The sequence below is a fragment of the Ambystoma mexicanum genome, chromosome 6q, assembly GCF_040938575.1.
Source record: "Ambystoma mexicanum isolate Mex_15411 chromosome 6q, UKY_AmexF1_1, whole genome shotgun sequence".
NCBI lineage: Eukaryota > Metazoa > Chordata > Amphibia > Caudata > Ambystomatidae > Ambystoma > Ambystoma mexicanum.
Genome location: NC_090937.1, coordinates 1,591,923,160 through 1,591,942,800, shown reverse-complemented (window position 1 = coordinate 1,591,942,800; position 19,641 = coordinate 1,591,923,160). Strand labels below are relative to the sequence as shown.

General features: G+C 44.6%; 1 protein-coding gene across 4 annotated transcripts in view; it reads right to left on the bottom strand.

Annotated features, from left to right (window-relative positions):
* COX18 (cytochrome c oxidase assembly factor COX18) overlaps positions 1–19,641 on the bottom strand; it is a 150,261-nt gene that overhangs the window by 23,742 nt on the left and 106,878 nt on the right. For all 4 annotated transcript variants that reach the window (XM_069632320.1, XM_069632322.1, XM_069632319.1 and 1 more), the window contains one exon: positions 8,555–8,676. In XM_069632320.1, the coding sequence (XP_069488421.1) occupies positions 8,555–8,676 (122 nt within the window). The remainder of the gene's footprint in view (positions 1–8,554; positions 8,677–19,641) is intronic.

Below are 19,641 nucleotides of genomic sequence, written 5' to 3'. Positions count from 1 at the left end.
AATAGCATATCCTCCGTTCTTTTTTTAAATGCCCCATTATTTGAGGAACGGGGTCAAAATCTACATTTAAAAAAAATGGTTACACTATGAGAGTGATGAGTGAGATGTGAAGTTATAGGCAAGAAAGCAGAGGGAGAGCAGTGGGTCAGAGGAGGAAGCGCTGCACAAGAGAGCAGAGGAAGCAGTGAGGCGGTGGGCCAGAAATCTGAAAGCGAGCAGAGATACAGAAAGTAGAGGGAGCGTGTGGTCAGTGAGCCAGAAAGCAGAGAGGAAGCGGTTGGCCAGAAAGAGGCAGTGAGCTGCAGATTGGGAAAAAGGATGAGGGAAGAGTGCGATAGAATGGGAGAAGGGATGCAAGATGCAGAGGCAGCACAAAAGAATGAAGGACTGTATATTGCGGGAGGAATTGTAGAGTGTAAAAGTGTGAGTTGGGAGTATGATTTGGAGTGTGGCAGGGGCTGGGCAGTGCAAATTGTGACTTGACAGTGTGACATAGCACGTGAGTATTTGTATGACAGAGTGAGAGGTTAAGGAATGTAAGTTGTGATGGAGAGTTGGTGAGGTGTGTTGGTGAGAGAGGTGTGTGGGTGTTTGGGGGATTGGAGAACATAGAAGGGGAATATTTTCAGCATTACAATTGATAATGATCAATTTAGTTAATACTATTAAATAGGCATGAACATTAAACCAGAAATATAGCCAAATCAAACACTGTTCTGCCAAGCCAGAGACATCTGGGACTCTTTCTATTAAATTAATACAAAAGATACATAATAATGATACCCTGGCTCTCTTGTCGCCTTGCACTCTGCCTATTTCCTGCAATGTGGCAATCGTACACCCTCCAGTTAATACAAAATGTCCCGCAAAAATGCCGCAATAAATAAAGGTTTGTGCCGCAAAATTTGCCATTTCATGCCGCAAATTTTGCCATTTCATGCCGCAAAATCCTGGAAGGTCTGCTCAATGTCTAAAGCAGGCACAAACGTGACTGGCAGTGGAACTAACATAATTAAAGCGTTTTTAATTTCTTTATAAAGATGTTAGTAGACTTGACCTCTCTTACGTCCGGAGGAAGAGAGTTCCACGCTATACGGGGCGCTATACTAAATGTTCTCTTCAGGGTTTTGCTGGTCTTGCAGCAGAGTGTTCTCAATTGGTTGGTGTTATTGCATCTGAGAGACCTCAGACTCTGTTTCTCCACTACGCACTCCATCAGGTAGGATGGCATGCGACCCATATGACCTTTGTGGGTGATCAAAAGCAATCTGAATTTAACTCTTGCCTTCACTGGGAGCCAATGCAGACACCGCCTGATCTCAGACACATGGTCTCTCCACTTGAGGTCCTTCACCACACTGTGAACGACCTGCAAACGGTTATTCCCGGATTCTGAAATGCCTATATCATACAGGGGTATTCACTTAATGACTTGCTGCCTCACTGTGCTGGTGCATTTTGATCTACCTGCTAACATTGAATGACTAGATGCCTCGCTGTGTTGGTACCTTTGATACGGCGACCCGGCTACTGTACTACCTACCTGTACCTGAATAACTGATGTAGCCCCTCTTCCCTTGAGGCATGGCTTTTCCAGACTGCAGTTCACTTCTGCCAGATGTCTTCACTGCTCGTCTGCTTGCATGATGTAACCCCCCTTCCTCGAAGCGAGGCTTTCCCTGGTTGCATTCACGCATACCTGCTTGCCTTTAGTGCATATTGGTATTTTTCCTCAATGCAGTTTACATTATTCCTGTTGCCTGCACTTATTACCTTGCTTTTGCATTTGCGCACCTCCCCCCTGCACTCCCCTTTCTCCTGGTTCGTGTCTAGCATATTCTAAATCGTCTCATGACCCGGGCAGAATGTTTTTGTTTCCCCCCCTTCCCCTCCTGCTTTTCACACTTGCCGAATGTTTGAAGACCTTCCTTTAGAACGTTTTTGTGTTGCACCTTCGTCCTCATTCCCCCCTTGTCTTGCTGCACCCCGAAACACAATTTTGCTGTATAGTGTGCATTACAAATAACCAACAAATAAATGAAATAAATATCATGTACAGTGGACACACATTTCAGCAGCCTGACAGTGTGCACATTTCAGCAGCCTGACAGTGTGGGAGCGTTTCCTGATCAGAGTCATAGATCGCCTTCTTCTTGCCAGCAGTAAGGCTAGCCAACGGATCAAAAGGGATTGCACCATTTACCATAGTGCCCAGCTGGGTGCAAACATCTTGCCAATGCCTAGTTACCGCATCACATTTCCAGACCATGTATATAAAGTAGGCTGCATGGGCTGAGCATCATGGCTACAGTGCTCACTCTTATCTGGTGCATAATATATGCCAGTGTATGCATTTGTAAGGTATTAGAGACAGCATCTCCCTACCTATGTTGCTGCTCCATGCTGTTAATGGGGGTGCATGGGGAGGGTTCCATTATCTTGGATGTACTTACATGCTTTGGATATCAAGCCAGCCGTGGTGTCTGATGAGATCACCAGGTCAACTGCAGGCGAGGCTTCCGGCGCCACTGGGTAGTTAGGCCACTTTAATGTAAGCCTGTGGCGATGCCAGGGTAAAAGTGTCGGCTTGCAGGTGCAAGGTGTAACAGAGGTTGGAGCAGGATTCTTCCTTCCGGCAAACAGGTTTTCTTATATTCTGATGCGGGTCTGGGACTACGAGTCTCGTATGTCTAGCTCAGGCCTCTCATCCCAGGACACAGCAGCTTGCTAAAAAACATACATTATAATGGCCACATGCACACGGCAAACGGATTATGGGGGTTGCATGATCCCACTAGTCATGCATGCAACAGGTTTTCAAGGAGCGCCATCTGCTGCTTGACGTTTGGATGTGGAAATTGGCCTCCGATTTGTGCCAAAATGTAGCTAACTGGGTCGGGCACGTTAAATAGTAGGTATGGAAAGTCTGGCATTGCCAGCCCACCCCAACTATATGGCTTAGTGAGTACCTCCCATGCCAGCCTAGGTATCTTGTTGCCCCACAGAAATGTCACTAACAATGTTTTTAACTTTATGGAAAAACGTAGCCTCACAAACAGGCTGTGCCTGGAATAGGTAAAGACATTTTGGGAAGTTTTAATAATTGCTTCTCCCCTATTATAGTCAGTGGCGGGGCTGTCCACCTATCAATACGGGCCGCCAACCAGTGCAGTACTGGTACGCAGTTGGCTTCGTACATCTGTGTGGCTGACTTGTACACCCAAGTAGGTACACGGCCAGTGCTCCATTTAAATTTGCTGTAGCCTGGGTTATGACAAGCCCTGGGATTAATGGATATAGTTCAGATGAACACTAGTTTATTGTTATGCCTGTAAAGTGTGTGTATCTCATGATGTCTCATTATTGAGGGTCAGTTGATTTGCAGGTCAGTAACGAAGAGTACAAAATCGTCTGCAAATAATGATATCAACATGCGCTGGCTAGATGGTTGCATCTCACGCTGCCCATGTTTCTGCATTAACACTTTGGCTACTGGGTCCATCGTCTGGGCAAATAGTATTGGTGCCAGTGGGCAACCCTGCCTTGTCCCCCTGGTAAGATAGAAATTTGGAGAGGAGTCACGATTGGTTACCACTATGGCAGTCGGTTTTGTATATAGCAGTTTATTCCGACTGAGCAGATTCCAGCCAATTTCCATACTTCGAAGGGGCCTGGCAAATACAATTCCATTCAACAGAATCAAAGGCTTTTTCTGCATACAGAAAGGCGCTACTGGTGTGTTCGACTATTGACAGCGTATTGAAGAATCAACATATATTAAGTTGGGTAGAGAGGCCTGGAACAAACCCAGAATGGTCCAGGTGAGCCCTAGAGTGGAGATGCTCAGTTAGTCTTTTTGGGAGGCACGCCCGTTTTAAATTCCCCCTGTTAGACTGTAAGGAAATGCATGGGTATTATTTATTGGCATTATAAAATGCAGCCATCAGGCCACCTGGCCCGGGGCGCCTTGTAAATATGAAAGTCCAACGTCCTCAATGTATGCGCAAGTACAAGTTAAGAAGGCTCTTTTAGCAAGGTATTAGGCCCATGGTGTGACGCAGTGATCACATGCTTTTTGTGGTGTGACATTGTACTTATGGCAGACTTAGTTTTGCAACGCTTTGAGGGAGTTTTCAGACTTTCTGTTGTACAGTTAAACACATGTCTAATCTAGCAAAGTATTTATTTTTATTTTTTCACCACACCGATATTATTAGATAAGGTTATGAACCTTGGATTTATTTGGAATACTTAGACTGAGCTTTATTAAGCATAGTGTTGGGTGTTGTAATGGGCAGGTCTGCCATGTTAGAATAGGCCATTGTGACAGGATGCAGATGTTGCAATTTTAGTGTGCTAGACTGCATTTCTGAGCTTTGGTCATTTAATATTGTTTCTGCTGTTGGGCAGAAAGCTCCAAGCAGCCACGGCAAGGGTGGAAAGGGATGCAGAACAACTTTCAGCTAATTGTTGCGAGGGAGAACGTTCTTAGGGGCTTGAAATGCGACTGGAGACTTCAGGTGCCTTCCCAGATGATAGACTAATGGATACATAATGGTTGTGAAGGACACAGCGAGATACGCAAGAAGGCCCATACAGCAGCATTACCAAAATGAAGATCTAGGATGCGAGCACAGCGCCCCCACTGAAAGTTAAGTCAGTGGTAAAGCGCCTTTGTAAGACAGATAAATAGGAGAAATTGTTTCCAGGAGCAGGGCCTCAGTCATTTTTGTTCATGCAGCTATTCATTGTGAGAAGATAACTAGGAGGTTGCTTCTAGGACTGGCAACATGTATCGAGATGAGAGTTGCAGAGCGAGCAGGTGCAAGGGGCAGGAAGACAAGAGGGTCAATTATGGGGAAGGGATTCTGGTGTTCCATGGACTGCAACAAAGTTTTGACCCCGTTGATCTCCACTCACTATATGATTGGTCCGTCTCGATGGGATGCTACAGCCCGAGCTGTCTCAGGTGTTGCTTTCCAATTAGGGCAGAGCTTTTTTATTAATTGCACCACGAAGAGTGCCAACCAATTAAGATGGTGCATTTTCTGCTGACTCTGAAATTATGTCATATTTGAGGAGTAGTATTTTGATGGTCACGAGAAAGTAGCTTCCAATTATATTGTTTAATGTATAGTGTTCTTTAGGGCCTCAGTGACAAATGGCCAATAGAAAAGTTAGAATACAAATTAATGTTGCTTTTGTAGAACATGCTAACTATGCATTTTCATGCTTTAAATATTGTAGCCCCAAGTGGGCGTGTCAAGATGGTCCTCAGTTCAGTTCCAAAGAGCTGTCTGATTCGCCCAGCCGTATTTTGCAGATAAAAGCAGACCTTTCTTGCAATTTGTGCACTCCATGTTTGATTACTTTTGCATTTGCAAAGACACCACGCAGGTGGCAACAGTGTGCAGTATAAGACCCTTTCACATAACATTACCTTTTGGGTTACACTTTGATTTTCTGTCACAGGTTTAGAGAAAGATTAGGTCTTTTTACTTTGAAGAGATGCCTCTATGTCTGCCTCCCGATTCAGACTAACCACACTATCGCCTACTTTCCTCCCACCTACCTTGATATATTTTTCCTACATCTTAGCCACTCTCCCTCTCTCTCTTTGGAGTTCTCTCCTCCCAGCCTATTGGGTCTTTCACATCTCAAGCTCCCGATGCTCTCATGCCTCCGCACCTCTGGGGTTCTCTTCTCCTGGACTCCTGGCTCTTCCTGCTGCCAGCCCCTTTACCCTCATACTCTCTACCTCTTCCTTCCTTCTCCCAAACAAACCTCTCTACTCCACCCATTCACGTCCCCCTCTCCCAGTAACCTCACCTCTAGCCAGTTATTAACAATATCTGTATTGCCGTCAGGATGCTTTTCCCCTTCGCCTCCACTTTAATCGAAACTGCCATACAACTTTACACAACGGGTCCTCATTAATTAGGGCCCTGGCCCCTCCCCTGTGGTCCTTGACTTCTGAGGTGTGTTGGATAATTAGTGGCCTTATGAGATTGGTACATTTCAATATGGGAATAGTGCTCAGCCCTTCTCAAAGCTCCTCCCCCTTCCTAGGTGACTCCATGGCGTGAGGCAAGATCAGAACGGGTGCCTCCTTGGTCATGCATCAGTCCAGAGCTTCGGTGGTTTGCGAGTTCCAAATCTCACGAATTGGCTTATATTGTCATGCGGCTTGCACATTGTGGTGGGTATAAGCACATTTTTGAATATCTGAGACTGGACTTTGTCTCATAAAAAGGCCACTCTGTTAGTTACTTCCCTGTGACAAATACCTGACAAGCCTCGGGTCCTGCATCCTGAAGTGGGTTGCGATATCCAGCCCGCTTGGTCACCCAAATCCTCAAAGCAAGGCAGGACACTTGTTCCTAAGGCGTATGTTATATATTACATCTAACAATGTACTAACATTTTCACTGTTGAGCCAGGTCTCATGATCCAGATCAGTTAGTGTATTGCGCTCATGGCCATGTGTGGCCACTGAACATACATGGATGGGATCAAATTTGGTTGTTAATGTGGCAGCATTCTATGTCACGGCCTGATGAGAGTGAGATTTGGCTAGAAACAGTTAATCATTTTGAGCGAAATGCAGTGAGCCTGGCTATAAATTGGTCAGGGTATGGGATGACGAGTAGGTACTTGCAAAAATATCAGTTGAAAAGGGTCGACTTTCAGGAGAGTTGCTGTGACTCTGCTGGTCAGGCACAGGGAGGCTCCTCTGGCATACAAAAGGCAAGCTCGTTAGGCCAACCCACAGAATGTATGTGCAAGGCATAAATTAGTTTTCAAAAACTGATTTGCAGAGTTTGCTAATTAAAAAATGTTTGATTAGCAAACCGGCTCATTTTATTAGCAATTTTGTACTAATATTGTTTATGTCACCAGACGTTATTTGTACCCAAGACATGAAATGAGCAATAATACAGCAGTTTTGCATACCGCTGAAATAAGACATTAGTGAGAGGAATGAGCCTTTGCAAATTCTTTAAACTTCAGCTAGACCTGCAGGGAAATGGAACCGACCCACAGCAACGCAGGACAACACATTTAAAATGCGATTTCTGTAAAATGGTGAATGTCAATATAAACCCACTTTGTTTGGCACAATGCTGCCACCCAGAATCCAGCCATGCACAGTGAACTTGTGTTTGACGTTTACTGCATACAAAATAAATGTTAAATAAAAGTTTCAAACCTGTCTGGTAAATGCTGCTCGCCCTTCCTAAAATCTACTCGACTGTTTGGCCAGTTGACTCCTGCAGGTGGTAATATATAATACAATCATAATGCAAATCAAGCTCTGGAGCCTACCCACAGTATTTGGTATTGCAGTAGATCTGTAGATGTACAGACTGGATGGAACTATTGATCACTACTTTGCGCAAGAGGAAATAAAGACTAAGCAGAGTGGATTGCAGAGCAGGCAGAGAACTTGACAAACTATGTGGAATATTGTAGTTTGTGGTCAGCTCACTTTCAGGGTACCTGGTATAAAGCAACAGGGTGATAGCATAGAATGTCAAGGAGTATGGGTTCGCTCATGAGTTGTGCACCAGTTGCAAGTAGTATGCAACATGCAGGTTACAGAACTAGGTATGCCATCAAAAATATTTGATTATGTGATAATGTACATTGTCAAAAGTGGTGCCTCGTCAATATGATGCATATTCCCCAACAAAATGAAATATAGTTTGCACTATGAAATTTAGATACACTAACCTAAACTTTACTGTAAAGCATGAGATGATGCAGTGTTTAACAGTATAAATACTGTAACTATGCATTATGTAACAACTTACATTTTAGGAATGGAATTGCATGAATTTCGTTGACACATACTGGTCTTTGCCAGAACAGATCCAGAAAGCATAATAAAAGTATCATCCTGATTACTTCTGGTTTGCAATTTGAAAAATAAATACATTCTTGCCTAGCACTCCCACACATGCCTTTGGTACTTAAGAGTGGAGGAGATGATTACTGCTGCACTTTCTCTCGATTAGCATTTGAAGGAGGGTGAAGGGAGCACCGAAGGCAAGAGAGGAATGCAGGGCAAGCTGCGCTTTCATTGTAGAGGGCAACTTAAATAGCTAACTATGCTACACAATTGTCCATTTGATCAGCAAACCTACAGAATTGCATAGCAAATTGCTATGCGACACTGCTTATTTTATGCCTTGTATGTGTGGCATATGCAAGATAAAGATCACTGGTCAGTCGGCTGGTGGACAGCCTTCGGAGTTAGGCACAGGCATGTGGGTGGTTTAGTGTATACAGCCTTCTGGGTGTCTCACAGGGATGGAGGACAGGGATATTGTGGTAAATGTCATTGTTGGGGAGAGGTGCTGATTGGTAGAGTTATTATACACAGCCTTGTGGGCAGGGTTCAGTAAAGTGTAATTCTGTGGGTGAAGCAGATGTATGGAGGAATACAGTGCATGACATGTGGGCACGACACACAGGTTTTCTTGTGTGTGCGGCACTACATTTGAAATGATCTCGTTCAGTAAGCAGTAAAACAGATTTTATGAAGAGTTACCTCTATGATGAGCAGGTTCAGGATCCCCAGTGAGATGGGAATGATCCATGTGGAATCAGGAAGAGTGAGGTTTGGGAACCACAGGAATCCACCTTCTGCAAGCTGCATCTGTACAGACTCAACTGTGAACCAAAATCCATTTTTGGAAGTGTGATTATGCATGAAACACATTAATGGAGGACTATGAAATATCCATTTAATCAAAGCAATAATATGTTCTCACAGCTTTATTCTCCAACGGTGCTGTCACAATATGTCAGTGTTCAATATTTGATTTTCGATTTGTTTTCAAAAAGGTATTTGAGCAATCTTACTTGCAATAATATAAATCAAGCTGCTCTGTCTGTTACATGCATGTTTTTGTCTTGTCGATAACCCCTTAGGGAGGCTCACACAGGTCTACTTTTCAAAAGGAGCAATCTAGCAAGCAGATAATTTTAAATAATGCATTAATCAAATACTTCACAGCCTAGGCCCAATATTCTTCAACAAATCCTTAAAGAAAATAATATATTCATGGAGCGGTCTGTGGCATAGTCAAAGCAAGAAATGAAGAAACATCAACTACAAAAGAAAAGAACCTTAGATAAAAGCAGCAAAACAGACAAGAGTGTGGGCACAATAGGTTCCTGTATACATAGAAGAAATTGGTAAATGCAGATTCTAGCACACAACCTTGTTACTGTAGAGGAATTGCTCACATAGCTAGACCAATGCTAGACCAATTTCACAGAGGCTTCTAAGGCACTGTGCAATGGTACTATCCAAGTAACATTGGCGTCAAGAGGATAACAAATGTCCTTACAAAATATTGTCATACAAAATATTGAACAGCAGTTAGGCAAGATTGTATGTAGTACCCTGTGGGAGACTGCAGCAGCCTTGTCCTCTTGGCAATAGTTAACCCAACCTTTGGTATTGTAAGAGGATTCAATTCAACACTACAGCTAAGTCAATGCCTAGTCTGGGATACTGAATGGAAACCCTTATTGATATATCTTTATGTCCAGTTCATGCGTTCTGGATGACTACCCCTATATAACACCCCTCTCTTGGAATCCCCCTGACCCCACTGAGCCAAGAAGTAGTTCTGTTTTGCAAGTTAAAAGGTTTATTTGAGAATTTAAACAATATATATATATATATCACACTTTATAATAAATTAATAATTGAATATCACACTTAATATGATATGATAAAGATTAACAACGGAGAATCTGGCACTAGCCCACTTCTTTATAATCACTAAGGAGTTGACATGAAATGGATAAGGTAGCACACTGGTAAATAGGGACAGAAGAATAATGTGGTAGAGAATGCTTTATAGGGTTCAAGGAAATGCAAGGTTGAATGAATGAAATGCAGTATAGAAGATAAACTGATATGGTTTCACAAAAGACAAGGTAATCACTTTCCCTTTGTGGCAATTCACCCCCCCCCTATACAATGTAAGGAGATGGAAGGAAGAGCGCACGGTTCAGGTATACAATTACAATGTAATACAGAGTTCCAGTTTCCCAGCAAGCTTAGAGGAGAATAGATATGAGTTTTATACAGGCTCAAAATGCTTTAAAATGGGATAGCAATATATTCGAAAATGTGCTAAAATGATTTTAATTCCCTCTGGAGGTTCAGGTTGAGGATTAGTTGGTTTAAATAAGTTCAGGCTTACTTTAGCAATGTTCTAGGAATGATTGGCAGGTTAAACGAATTTTTGGCAAATGAAAGCAAGGAAGCTGCTGTTTTCACGCGTGGAGAAATTTGCAAATTGTGGTAAAATTCGCGAGTGCGTTTTTCGCGATTGCGGCAAAAGTATGCAGTTCTAGGTTCGTTGAAAAGCCAAGATTCCCAGCTTTCAGAGGAAAGTTACTGCAAGTCTCTAAGACAAACGGTCACGGAGATATGAGCGATATGGTAAAGGTTGTTTTTCAGATTTGAAATTTTAAAAGTTCAAAGTGACAAGTTACAGCTAGCAACTAGAAATGACAGGTGACAGCTTTGCAAATGACAGGTGACAGTTAGGAGACAGTTCTGGTTAGATTAAAATAGATTGAATTATATTATTTTAACTAAGAGATTGGTTCTGCACAGTTCTGCTAGGTACTCACAATATATTTAGAAATAGAATGGGCCTCGCCACGGATCTGGTCAGGTTTTCTTCGCTCGCCACGGACGGTCTCTGCGCACAGCGGTCTGGGTCAGCTCTCTGGTTCTGCGAACAGCGGTCTGGGTCAGCTCTGCTCTGCCTCTGGTTCTGGATATTGCTCTGCTTTCTCTGGGTACAGCACTGCTTCTGGATCTTTCTGCACAGCTTTCTCTGGACCCAGCGCTGATCTGCACGGCTCCTGGATGCTGCTATCGCTGTTAGGTTTGCTGGATGCTGAGGCCCACTGAGAAGAGTTCTCAGTTTATGGGTTTAGGCCCTTGCTTTGAGTTCTGAATCAAGTTCTTTGGAGTTTTAAAGTCTAAGTGTTGAATCTAGTATCTTCTGGATGTTGTGTGGTCCGGCAGAGCTCGTTGCAGCAAATGTAATTGAATGTCCCTATCTGTCCTGACTGTCTGCTTTTATGTGTTTTGAAAGTGGGTGGAGAGGCTAGCTTTCTAGACCCTACCCCTCTCCACTTGTCATTGGCCACTTCATCCTCTTCCCCTTGATTGCGGGAATGAAATGAAGGGTCATCATGATGAGGTCTGTTTATGATACAGAGAACCCACCCCTGTCAAATTACACACAATCTATATTTTGACCCAAAAGACATATTTGCACAGGTACACATTTGTTTAAAATTACATGCACCCATCACATATCACAGGAGGTATACCCTGTCCAAATCTGCTCTTCCTAGTGGCTTGCATTCAGAAATGGCAACATTTGCACTTTTTAACTGGTTTTGCAATATCGGACATTAACCCAAATTTACACACATGTGCGCAAGGAGTATGGACATTAATTAATGAAGTGTCAGATTTTTAACATGCATACATTTTAAGTAATACCCTCTTAACTGCTAGTTTGCCCCCAGATCATGCCACCGGTTCTAAAAACCTCTTAAAATGTGGGCAGAAAAATCACAAGAATTATGGTATCATTTAAATAATTATGACAAGTCTGTACTATGAGTTATTCATCTTTTTCTAAAACCATATTCTAGCTACAGGGGTGTGTCTTTTCAGGTCACATGATACAGAAACCAGTCTTTCCACTTTCTTCAAGCTCAGCCTCTGTCTCCAGTTTCTCCCCCTCCCAGTTTCTGCCAAGAGGAAGCCATTTTTATGACCCCTGCAATAAACCATCTGCCTGGGTGAAGGGGGTTGCATTGTTCAGAGGAAGCCATTTTTACGACACCCCCAATAAAACATTTGCCTGAGTCAGGACAGGGCTTTGATCAATTTCCTGCAGAGCCCAGGTAATTCAATCAGAGAAGTGTCATATCCCTTTTGGTGGGAACAGCAAAAGGCAGCTAGGCCTGGGAACACAGCTGTTGTGCAAGTCTCAACTCCTGTCGGGGTAGCTGGTGGGCAGAATTCAGTTTCATTAAGCCAGGTTTCAGATAAAATGTCACTTTTAGTTCCCCAGTTTAAGTCAAGACAATTTTTACATATGCAGCTAGAATGCTGATTCTAAGTTCAAAACTATGACATTTCAACAGTGACAAGCTATGTGACACTCAAAAGTAGGTCACTCAGTTAATTTAAACATTTTCGATGTTTGGTAGTTTTAAATCCAGTTTCAGTTAGGCTGCTGCAGACCTGCAGAGCTCAGCCAGTCTTGTTATGAACATTCAAGTCACTTCAGAATATAACTTTACATTGTATCCACCTCTCAGTAAGTCTTTCTTTGGCCTGCTTTGGGTTCATTTATTCAGTTTTACACAAAGTCTGGTGGTTTTAAAATGCCGGCTTTCTGATAGTGGTGAGTACTGGTAATGCAACCATTTTGGGGATTTAAGAAAATGAATTCCCCACAGTCCTAGGTTGCTTTTGGCAATCAGCATCGCCATTCCCAATGGTTTCAGGCTACTGTGTGGGTGGCAAGTGAGGTAACCATTTTGGTGTGCGCACAAACTGCGTGGTTCTCCTGGATTCTGGCGCACTTATGGGCTTTTTGGCCATCTTGGATTTTCTAAGCCCACAGCACCAAATGTTGCAGCATGATAGCTCAAACGTGGGTCAGGACACCCAACAGTATAGGCCTGTACTACACAAGTTGGTAGAGTGACTGAGCAGCCAGGCTTATCTCAAGAGCGGTCAATGTGAGCTGTAGGGTTGCAACAGAGTTTCACAGTGACAAGTATCCAAACAACACTTACACTCAAGGTTTCTTGATTAAACAATTATTTATTAAGCAAATATGTAACAGTTAAATATACTTCAAAAATACAGACACTCAGTTTCAATAAATCAGTACATAGCCATTTGGGATGGCACACAAACACTTCCTACACCTTGTGGTGACTTCAATAACTAGGACACTGGACATTGATATATCACTGGTACATTTAGAGCAATACTGAGTAAGGTGACGAAAGGAAAAGGTTAGAAAAAGAAACAATAATTCGAAGGTCGGCGGCAGCAATGGGCAAAGTTCAGATCAGCGCCACTTCGCGGTTTCAGTTTGTCGCAAATAGCACAGGTGCGGTTCTTGGAAACCTTGTAGACTTTCTTTGCTACTGGGGTCCAGCACTCTGTTGAGGTGGCTCAGACTTGGTCAGTCCTGCTTCGAGGGAGTCCGGAGGATCTTCCTGTAGCTCGGGTCCGGCTTAAAGACGATGCACTCGATTCTGGTGTTACTCTCCCTGGCACTCGCTTCCTGCAGCAGCAATGGAAGTACAGCCAGCAACGAGAGGATTTCCAGATGAGTTTGTCTTGGGGTCGATTGGTCCCACCAACCCAATGGGAGGAGTTGTCCTTTGCAGGGCTTCTCTAGTCTAGGTGAATTTGGAGCTTCAGTACTGCAGGAGTTGCAGCAAGCGCCTCTTCCAAGTTCTTCGGATTTCATCGTCCAGTGGTCGACTGTCTTCGGTCTAAAAGACCTCGCCTTTTATGCAGCTTTATCCCATTCAACCATAGCCTAGCTGTCACTCACACAGCAGGGTGGCTGTCCTCCAGGGACAGCCCGCCGGCCAATCACATTTGGATGCAAGGAGTTCCGGGCACTTCCCTAGCTTCCTGCCCTGCCAGACACGCTGGAGCCAGAGACGGGCTTCAGCTGTGACACTGCCAAAGAGAATATGAACAAAGGGACCAAACCTGGTTTGGGGCGCAGAGTAAATCTCAAGAAGGACCTTTCCAACAAGAAATGAAGACCGGGGCTATTTTGACAAAATGAGCACCCATGGGTGCTATACTGCAGCTGCAATTGCAGCCCGTGGTAAAAACACGCAATGGTAGGAAAAAGTAAACCACTGCCACCAGCCATTAATTGTAGAAAGGGTAACATAACAATGTTACATGAGAAAGTAGACAAAAGGAATACTCAGTAACCCCTACAGCACTCTATGTACGACAGTGTGTGCTGGGTCTACAAAGTTAAAAAAGGTAAGTAAAGTCAATTTCACTTTACTGCTCTTGGAAACAGAGGTTTAACCAAGAGAAGGTGTTTAAACCTTTGTGAAATCTGAAAGACTTCCCTGTGCCTTCCCTGTGCCACTGCACTGAAGGTGCTTTGTGTCACAATGTAAAAGGATGATGCCTATGGAGTTTGTCTCCAAAACCAAAAGAAACACAGTGTTCAAATCAAAGAAAAATACATGAGAGTGGGAAAAAGGTCTCACTCTCTCCAGGATAAAAATGTAAAGTCCTAAAGTCCAGCAAAAAAGCTGGGGGTCTCTAAGGTAGAAGGGAATTAGCACATTTCTGAGAATTCTCCCTAACAACCAACTCATACAGCATTTGTCGGACATCCTTGAGTTCATTGGGACCTAGCTTTGGGTAGAGGACTGTGCCTTTTTGGGCATTGGTGTGCTCCCTGGTTTTACACCCAACAGGATTTGCGGAGTGTGGGATTTAATTACCTTCCAGGACACATCAGTAATGTTACTGGAGGAAGACCTTGACAGGTTAACAGTGTAAGAGTCAAATTTACGCTTACCCGGATGTTTGCGGCAAAGCCCTCATAGCACCGACTTCAAGAAGCCGTGCGCACAATATGCCCGAAACCACCAACAAGGTGGGAACATTTTTAAGTAGAGTGGGGGACATTGTCATCCCAAAATAGTCACTACACATCTCAGAATTTATTTTTATAAAAGGCAACAGGTTGATACCATAGTTAGGTGCACAATGTTACCCATTTTCAAGCTTTTCGCAATCTTCAGATCCTATCATCAGACAAGGAAAGAATAAAGCTCTTGGGAAAACAGGCAGCTTAAGCATTTACTGCTGCAATTCCTCCTCTGGTTTTGTCTAGGTTTCTTATTTTTTGGTTACTTCAGAGCCGTGCACTTCAGACGATACCACTATGCACTGCAGTCTGAAGAGAAAGATACCCTGTGGATTGCTCTCAGAAATCATGATGGGATGAAGTCAGTCATGGCATTAGCAAATCTTATTAAGGCCGTCATGACTGAGTCTGTTCTGTGTTCATTTTGGCTGAGCCAGTTGCCCGCCATGCTCATCTATTTTAAGCTGGGGTTAGGAAACGCAGTCCCTCACATGGCTGAATAATTGTATGTCAAACAATAAAATCAGGCTGTTAGGCCAATTGCCAGTATTGCCTTTGAAAGGCCATTTGTCAGGCGGATTACTTTAGAGACATTGGTGGTGGTACAGTCATCCATGTGTTAGGCTTTGGCCTCTAGAAGGCCAATAGGGATGGGGACCAATCAGTTTTGTGACGGTTTGTGTTAAAAGGATAGAATCAAATGCCATATCGAGAGAGTTTTTCTCTACATCCGATAAAAACTGGGCAGAAAATGGCATGGAACAGATGCATACAGAGGCCTGTGGGACAGGATATTTAAAGTGCTGGAAGGGCTTGGGTTGAATTGACTCCGGCAAGACCATTGCCTCTGGGAGGCTAGTGGTACTGGGGACATGTTAGTGAAGAGCCAAGAAAAAAAATGATAGGAAATAATCAGGACAATCTATTGGGACCCTTGACCTTTATGGGTTCAAAGAGCAGAAATGTGTTAATTGGGAAAGTGTCTCATGAAGCCACGATACCGGTCCCAAGTGTTCTTTGGTACACCATAGTGCAGAGGGCTTGGATAGAAGGTTGGTGTCTGCAGTGGGGCCAGAGGTGGAAACAAGGGTGATGAGGGCTTCTTCCTAAGAGCCCAAGGATTTTGACATGTTTTGGTTGAGTGGTATGTGATGTGCACAATGGGTATAGCTGCATGGCCAGTCTAAGAGCCTCCAACAAGTCGTGACTGGACCCAATCCATCTTGGATATCAAGGGTGGCAATGGGATCATCACTACATGGTCACCTACTGATGAGGTCCAACCAGACTGAAATATGTGTCTGGGGTTGCTGTTGGTACTCTTGTCAGAGGAGAATGGCCTAGCATTTTGGTGCTGGACTGCCCCAGGCCAGGACAAAGGCAGATATGTTTTGGATATTTCTCCTCTGTGAAAGATAGTGAGCTAAAGATTATGGGTAAGGCTCTCGTAACCAGGACTAATGTCTGGCAGAGGGACTCCCAGGACCCCCTTTGTTATTAACCTAGTGAGAACTACAGTTCCCAAGGATAGAAAGGATAGTGTATCCTCTCTAAACTCTATTTTGGTGAGACTAGCACACCCCACCTTATGTCGAGTGCTGGGGAGATGCAGTGTATCTCATTCTAACTAACATTACTGTTACAGGGACAAGGTTACCCTAAATGGCTAGTAGCAGTGAACCTTTTTACTAATTCGGTGCAACTTTATCGTGGGCTGTTTCCACAGTAAAGGCACCCATTTTGCCAAAAAGGCCCCCTGTCTTCTTTTTTCCCCATTTTCGCATTTCCTGTCCTTTCCTGGTCCTTCCCCCTGCTCTTCAGGTCAGGAAATTCCTTTGTGTAGGTTTAGTCTTCGGCGGGAGACCTTGGGCAAGCTCACCTAGATCCAGAGTGTCTGGCACGGCAGGAAGCAATTGAGTCGTCCAAAACTCTGAAGTCCTTTGTCTACCTGCTTTCTTGCTGGAATACAGTTCCAACTGTGAGGTTGGCTGTCCTTAAAGGACCACCACGCCCTCAGGTTTGAATGTTGCGTGCCTGTCTGATTGTCTTGGCTCCTGTATAAAGGTCAGATCCTGAAAGCTGAAGACATAGTCGACCACTGGAACCATAACCGAAGAGGGAGATGAAGAAAAGCCAGCTGAGATGATTTCAAGCGACTGGAGAGCCTGCTGTGTAACCAGAGCTTTGTTACCCTTCCATCCAAGCACCCTAGGGATCCCAAAAAGGACACATAGCCTGGTGAGATCCACTAGACTCAAGACCACCAGAATTTTGAGCCATTCCACGCCATCTGCGACATTGCAGTTCTGCAATACCCCAATATACTGGGACCTCGAGCTATTGGGCGGTGCACAGTCTTCCGAATTCAGACTCTTGCTGAAACTTTGTGGGCATCCTGCTGGACCTCAAGACACACGAATCGAGGCCTTGAAGTCCCCTCACCACAGTGCTGGACCAAATTAGCGACAAGAATCCAACCACCGATACTCAGTCTTCTCCTGGCTCTTGAGATGAGCGGCAAAATCACAGAACCGCATCTAACCGCGAAGAAACTCTTGCTTGGAGCCATCCCGGTTGACCCCTGCTGCAAAATCCCTTCCAGTGTCCTGTCTTCAGTCTTCATGACAAGGAATTCATCGACCAGGTTTTTGGCCTGTGTGGAAATGATGTAGATAACAAAAAGTGTGTCATGAATATGTTGCCGTCCGTAAACTTTGTTCATATGCAGCCCGGTTTCACACAGTTGTCTTCAACTCACCGGCTGTATACAAGGTTCGACTTGCGGCTTTGATCGTGGAGTCAAGGGTGATACCACGGCGGCTTACTTCACCCCTGACTCAACTAGTCAGGCAGGAGGGCCCCTGTTATCTCGGACATGCATTACAGGATTCTCTGGCCTCACTTCTCCGCCTCACACGTGCTGCTTCCAAGTTTTCATCAGCCCAACGATTACTTGTCAAACGGCCCAAGGGCATCACCTTCATTGGTTTCGTTCTGGGACTTCCTCGATTCAGCTGCGGTCTGGAATAGGCTGCTCCTTCATGTGCTCTGTGTCGTTCCACGCCTTGCTCGAAGTATGCTCCCGCGCTCTTCCTTTTATCCAGGTGGGGAAGGCAAAGGGGATTCAGGTGTGGGTTGTTCCAGGCAATTGTCGGACTCTGCCTGACCACGGCACCGGGACATGTTCGAGTTTGTCTTTCCCAAGTGTGTGAAGGGACTGTATATGTGTTTGTGCATAGAAGTGGGGGTTTAGGAGTGAGAGTTCCAAAGCTCATGTACTTGATCGGGAAAAAGGGAGGAAAGGTTTTAAGGGGTGGGGATACAGCGCCTCACCATTAGGTGTCCCACATCCACTCCCCAAGGATCCCCCATCCAGTTGATCCTCCCACACTGATCCACACTCAGGACCTGGATCCAAAAGTGATGGCCTTGTCCTGGACACCTGGATGACAGATCCACGGGGCCTAGCCTGTGAGAAACCCTCTGGTTTCTCACAGTGAAGTGTGAAATTTGACCACCTACTTGGGTGGCATGGGAGTGGACCGGCAGCAGCGAGTCATTGTTTGGGAGGGGTAGAGCCTCTCCTAGGTGAGGTACTGCCTCTTCCTCTGGATATTTTATTTCCTCTTTGAAAACCATAAGATGAAGATGGGCCCCAAGATGAAGACGGTCCACCCTGAGGGTATCCAGAAGAGTGTTGTGAACCCTCACCCCAAACCTTCTGGAGTATGAGGGGCACCGTTTTACATAGAGCTTGTTAGTTAATTGGCCGAGGGATTTAAGAGTGTCATACTCTTACTTTGCGGTCTTGAGGGCGTCTTCGACAGCCTTACCAAAAAGGACATTAGGTTCCACCAGCATGTTAAGGAATGTAGCCTTAGCCAGGCGTGGATTTTGATGAGTGTGCCCTCTGCGATGATGCAACCTGCATTGTCTGCTGCATCAAGATTATTTTTGAGGATGCAGTTAGATACTGTTAGGGAGAATTCTCTGTTAAGGCTAATTTCCCAAACCTAGTGAGTCCCCCAGCAGCTTTGCTGGATCTTTGGGGTTTATTTTTTTCTCCTGATAAGAGTGAGACTCTTTTTCTCCCACTCTTAGACATGATTTGAGAGTGTCCTTTGACTGTGAATGTGTTTTATGGGCTATGGGGTTTTTTACTCCATAGGGCTTCATGTGTTTTTGGTATGTGTGTTACACAGCACCCTCTGTGCAGTAACACAGGGGTATCATAATGACCCCCACACATAGACTCCATACCCTGGGACTGACTACTGTCTCCCAGGGCATGTAAAGTCACCATTGGCTTTACTAGTCCTAAATTGTGAACAGAACCAGTACAAACCATCATACTGTGGACGTACTGGTAAGGGCAATTCGATTGCCCCTGGGTCTGTTGTTCGAGGGGGCACTGTCCAGTCCCCCCTGATCGAGTTTTGGCTGGTGGCAGTGGATACTACTTTATATATTTGACTGCAAATATATTCCTATGGGATTTTCCCATTGTTCGAGGCTACCACTTTTTAACATAGCCTCAAACATACCGCCGGTTTAATAAAGTAATATTAATTCACCGGTTGGGATTTTTTTTGCCAGAACTCAGTGCCAAAATGGCGTCTGTTTTCGCTTCTGTAACTCCAACCCAAGTCGAGCCCTTTGTTTCACAATTTGGCGTGCTTCTGCACAGAAGCCCTCCAAAGTAGTGCCACTCTGTCTGGGTCTACAGGATGTGTGGGAGGGGGGAATAGGCACCCTGGACTGAGTTGCCTCGGCAACTCAAGTCGCACTCTTGTGTGATTGGCCCAGTGGTGAGCCGCCAGGCTCACCACTTAGCATGTGTGATTGACAGCTAGGCTGAATGAATGGGGGTTTTCTGCATAAAAGCAGGGCTTTGGGGACTGGAACTTCAGAAGTCACCACAGGA